General features: G+C 35.7%; 1 protein-coding gene across 1 annotated transcript in view; it reads right to left on the reverse strand.

Moving 5' to 3' along the window:
* Positions 1-606: 606 nt before the first annotated feature.
* LOC306864801 (LYR motif-containing protein 4B-like) overlaps positions 607-5,561 on the reverse strand; it is a 52,212-nt gene continuing 47,257 nt past the window's right edge. Inside the window, exon 3 of the mRNA XM_079409035.1 lies at positions 607-860. Within this exon, the coding sequence (XP_079265161.1) occupies positions 792-860 (69 nt within the window). The 3' untranslated portion in view covers positions 607-791. The remainder of the gene's footprint in view (positions 861-5,561) is intronic.

The raw sequence follows: 5,561 nt of genomic DNA on the forward strand, positions 1-5,561 counted from the left end.
TTAAAAGATGAAGGTATAATATTTACCATAAGTTGGGCAAATGCATTACATCTTATGGGAATATGAATATTTAAGCTATTAAAAACTAACAGTCAACTGGATGAAAAAATACTGAAATATTTGAACAAATATTTATCTATAGCTAGATAAATTTAAGAATATAATAACTACAAATTATTCAATTCTTTTTTATACGTTGCTTTAATATCACTATGCAATAAATGTCCAAATAAAATAGTCTTATTTTAATTCTCTATTGATTAATGCAAGTTGCTTCTGTCAACGGCATCTGTCTCATGTATTTATGTAATTTCATTTAGATCTCAGTTTATGTGATGCACTTAGAACTGGGCCATATTTAGGCCACGGACATAAGACTTTTAACAAAACTGCTTGCTTTTGCTATGCACACTCTGTTCATAGGCGTTGGGTAATGTGATCTTTATACCTGTCACCTATTACTCGGCCATCACTGACTGAAAACTAACAGAATGAGCTATTTTTAGCCGCTTGGCCTTGTCACACACCTTTACCCTCCGTCAAACCAACCTTTAAGGAATAGAGCAATGAAAACAGACATTTACTCAGAAAAGCCACACAAGGAAATGTAACTGACATGAATTTATTGTAACATCAACCACCAAAGCATGAAAAATACTACATTATGTACAATTCTATATAAGTTCATGGCACACAGAATCTTAAGTGGATGTGGGAATGAGGAAACATGACGACAGACAGAAGACCCTCATCCCTGCAACAGTCCTGCACAGTCAGAGAACACCTGACAGTCAATCGCTCTTCTTTTCCTCCTGTTCAACGACCGTCTTCTGGATCTCAAACATCTTCCCTATGCACACCTGTGGACAAAGACCAAAGATCGTGTCAAATTCCTAGAGCTGACCAAGTTAAAAAAGCTGTAATATTAAATATGTTTATTATTTACAGTATTAAATATATAAATGTCCCATAGGTACATGTCTCATGACTGGTTTCTTGTTTGTCAGTAAATGTTGCAGAGAGAACTTTTCAACGGCTAATTGTTTTATAAATTAAAGACAGGACTTTCATCAAAAGAAAAGTCAACTGAAGGTTTTGTACGGCATATTTTAATTATCAAAGCTCAATATTACCAAAAAAAAAAAAAAGTTGCACCACTAACACAATAGAAGACCAATAATATGCTCATTTGACATTATTTGGTTCTCATAAAATGATTAATTTTATTTATACATTTTGATGCACATTCTTCATCTTATTGTGTTCAAAAAAAAAAAAAAAAATATTTTTTATCAAAATTTAACCAAATATAATAACCCCCCCCCCAAAAAGAAAAATGTTTGTTACATTACTGAAACATCCCTCACACCGAGTAAAAAATGGTTCCTTTGAAATCCTTTCACTGAAAAGAGGTTCTTCTATGGCATTGTTAAAATCCCTTCTTGGTTTTGCTTGGAATTGTTATTTTTGAGAAATAAAATATTAAAGGAATAATTCACCCTGAGGCCATCCAGGATGTAGATGAGTTTCTTCATCAGAACAGATTTGGAGAAAGCATTGCATCACTTGCTCACCAATGTATCCTCAGCAGTCAATGGGTGCCGTCAGAACAAGAGTCCAAACAGCTGATAAAAACATCATAACTGTTTTTTTTTTTTGACTACTTATCCAAATAAAGTATGGTCCTTCAAAACTATTATTATAAGAGCATGTGAGCAGAGCATAGCAGGGGGCTTATCAGTGAACGAGAGGGTAGCCTCATTTGACCAGTGCTGCCTTGTTATAGCACAGTAGCTCTAACCTGTCTGTAAGTTATTTGAACGGATTTTGCTTTTATTTATTTTTTTCAGCTTCCAGAAGAGATCAGATGTGCTAAAACATTAGCCACATTTAAATCCAGACTCAAAACTCATCTGTTAACTGTGCATTTGTTGAATGAGCACTGTGCTACGTCTGATCTGATTGCACTGTATTTTATGTACAATCATTTTCTATTCTTAACCATTTTAAATTCATTTTGAATCACTTTTTACATCATTTTAAAAGTGTGGGCAAAGAAAGACAAGTGTGCTGGTTAATCAGTTGAAAGTAGGAGTAACTTCACAACACTATATTTGAATTAGACAAATGTGTGTTGAATGGCAGATATGCACGTAATATCAGAGCAATTGTGTTAGAAAAGTGCACTAAAGTCCAAAGAATATGTTGTAATCTTTGTTTGTCCATGTTTTCAGCGGTCCTGATAGCGGCCAGTAGCAGGCCAAATCAATACTGAACAGAGAGTCAGGCCAGAGATGCGAGGACAAACCGTATGTCTGAAAACTGAGTGTTCGAAACATCCATCAGCAACACTACAGGAGAGTACAAACTGTATCTGTGCAGGAGAGTGATCAAACTGTACGAACAGTCAAACCGCTCAGAATAAAACGTGAGCAACACATCTCTGGAGCATGTAACGAGACTATGTTTGATCAGTATCTGATAAAGAGCTGCTGTTGAAAACATCTGGTCTAATGTTGGTTATGAACATGTAATGGTTGATGGTCATTAATAATACTGGTACCAGTAATGTACCAGAGAGCAGATGAAGTGTGTCATCAGAAGTTTAGATCGAAGCAAACAGGCAAGATGACAAATGCCAATAATGCCGATATAAAGAAGAACCAACTAACAACAACAGAAGTTCCAAAACTGCTGAAATGAAATTCCTAAAAATTCACAGAATAAATATTGGATGGGAAAAGGGAACTGCTATTGTGAATCAGTTTCTGCTGTCAGCTGATTGTTGAACATGTTCAATGTTAAATACTAGCACTGAATTTAGTAATGGGGTCCAAAATATGAAGGAAGGCAACATTTGAAAGAAAGAAAGAAAGAAAATGTATTTTTTACCAGTTATCAAGAAAGTGTTTTTAATACATACAGATAATTAACATTATTATTAGTAGTAGTAGTAGTAAGTAGAATAAAATACATGTTAAAATAAATAAATTATTTTAAAAATAAATTTATTTTAGTCTTAGTACAGTGCCAATTATATCTTGTAGGATCTCATGTATGTATCCTCAGGTCTGTCTAAAATGCAACGGCTCAGAATAAGAGAAGTGGCTGTACAGAAGCAGTGATTTCTCAGCAGAAGCATAATCTTTCTCTAATTATCCCCTCGTGTTAAATTTGTTGACAGAGTGCAAAATGAGTCCAGCCGGACCGCTGCAGGCCATCCCGTCCACAGCAGCCTCGTCTGCTCCAGAAACACCACAGGCCTCCTCCACACCGGCAGTTTGTGTTTGACCGATGCTTCGGCTAAACGCATCACACGGCTGCTCTATTAAAGATGTCTCAAAATGCGTCAGGAAAGCCATCGGTTATGAAGACACACCAGAACGTGCGGCAAAAGCCAGAGTGTAAAGAAAAGATGCAAGGTTGGCGAAGGAGGTGCACATGTTCATTTTTCATAGTGATAGCTCAGCAAAGAGGAACATTAACATCCATTTCGGAGCATGGTCAATTTTCCCTGTGTCCCTGTGACACGGACCATCTGTCAACTTCAGCCGCTGTCCTGGTATCTCCTGTCCATAACCTCTCTTTAAAACAGAGGCGAGTGGGGCACTGACGCAGACGAGCGCAGGATCTCGAGGGAGCACGGCCAGATGACTGATGGGGGAGCAAGGTGCATTATGGTCCAGGCGCCAAACGGAGGAGTCAAGCGGCCAGCTGGTTCGAATTAAGTCAAGTATTTAGTAAGTATAATGTCAGATTGATGCTAAACTGTTGGTGTAAACAACGCTAACACAAAACACTAACACAAACACGCTCTCAGAAAGAAGGTACAATCTGTGACTAGGGTTTAACCATAAGGTACAAAAGCTAAAGGGCACATTTGTGTACCTCATTTACCTCTAAATGGGGGATATTATTACCTCAAAGGTACATATTAGTACTTTTAAAGTGCATATTAGTACCTAAAGTGTACATTAGTACCATTTGAAAAAGCATTAGTTTTTTTATTTTCTGAGTGTGCACTGTACCATAGATAAACTGACAAAATACACTAATTCAAATGAACATCAAAATCACATGATACATATTGAAAGTACGGTGTTTTATTTCTACCTTCAACGTTTAAAAAAATATATATTTTGTTGGGACGAGCAATGTTTGAGAGTCTCTACAAGCAGCAAATCAATTAATTCAGTTGATTAGCTGTATAATAAAATATTTACCAATACATCTGAGTCCATGTGCAACATTTTAGTTATTAACTTTGTTAATATAATATTTTGATAAATATATGCTATCTATCTGTCTGTCTGTCTCTCCATCCATCCATCCATCTATACTAAAAATTAATAAATGGTCCAAGTTTTGTAGTTTGCTTGAGATTAAAAGTAGCATTCCCAACTCTGGGTGGGAGAAACACAACAGAATATGGATAAATCAATTGGTCAGACATATTTTTCTCACGTGATGAGAAACACTAGATAGCTGTGTGCTATATTAGTTAATAATTGCACAAGCGCTACAAATCCAAGCTTGAAAATGATCACAGTGCACACAAGGCACAATTATTTGTTTATTTTTTTCACTGTTTGCAAGACTGCAGGCGGACGTGTCCAAACACATACACAGAGCCTTCCCATGCTGTGTTTCCTCCCCCTCTATGGACCGATATGACCCTGTTATTATGTCAAATGAGTGAAACTGTGATGAATCAAATTTGGGAAAAATGTAAGCCTTTAAAATCAAATAAAAGCAAAGCAAAACAACACACACAAAAAAATCTCAACAAAAACCAAAACAGAAAACAAAACAAAAATAAAATAAAAACAACAAATCTAAAAAAATAAAATAAAATAAAAAACTGCAAAAGGAAAAGAAAACAAACCAAAAAAAGCAAAAAGAACAAATAAAACATCAACATAAAAAATTAAAACAAAAACAAAAACAAAAGAACCTACAACAACAACAAAAAAAGAAAACAAAAGAACATCCCAAAACCAGAAAACAAAGCAAACAATGACAACAAAACACAAAAACAGAAAACAAAGCAAAAAAAGAGAAAAAATAATTAATAAATAAATGCATAAAAATAATACAACAAAAGAATTAAAAGGAAAACAAAACAGGAAAATGATATCAATGAAAACTGAAGAAGTTCTGAAGGGCATAAGTGTAAAAGAGTTCAAAGACTTTTCTCTAAGAAAATATTGTTACATATTAAAGGATCTTATGCAAGTATAATAATATTTTAATGCTTTCAAGACTCTGAATAGCCTTGGTTCTGAGGCAAAATGGATATTTTTAATATGGTGAAGAGGATGACAAAGTGAAAAGGACAGTGTTTAGTCGGCTGTGCCAGAGCCGGAGTGCCTCTTGAGTTTCCTCAGGACGGGTTTGTGCTGTGCCATCACAGCTCTTTCTGTTTGGCCTGACATCAGCAGGGCATGCTGGGTACATCACACTCCAGGGAGGCACCTGTGCAAACTCATCCAGCACAGACGCCCTCTCTCAACATCATCAATATTTGACCGAGAACTTTAAGAACTGACCTCAAAACAGCA

The sequence above is a fragment of the Barbus barbus genome, assembly GCF_936440315.1.
Source record: "Barbus barbus genome assembly, chromosome: 46".
Taxonomy (NCBI): Eukaryota; Metazoa; Chordata; class Actinopteri; order Cypriniformes; family Cyprinidae; genus Barbus; species Barbus barbus.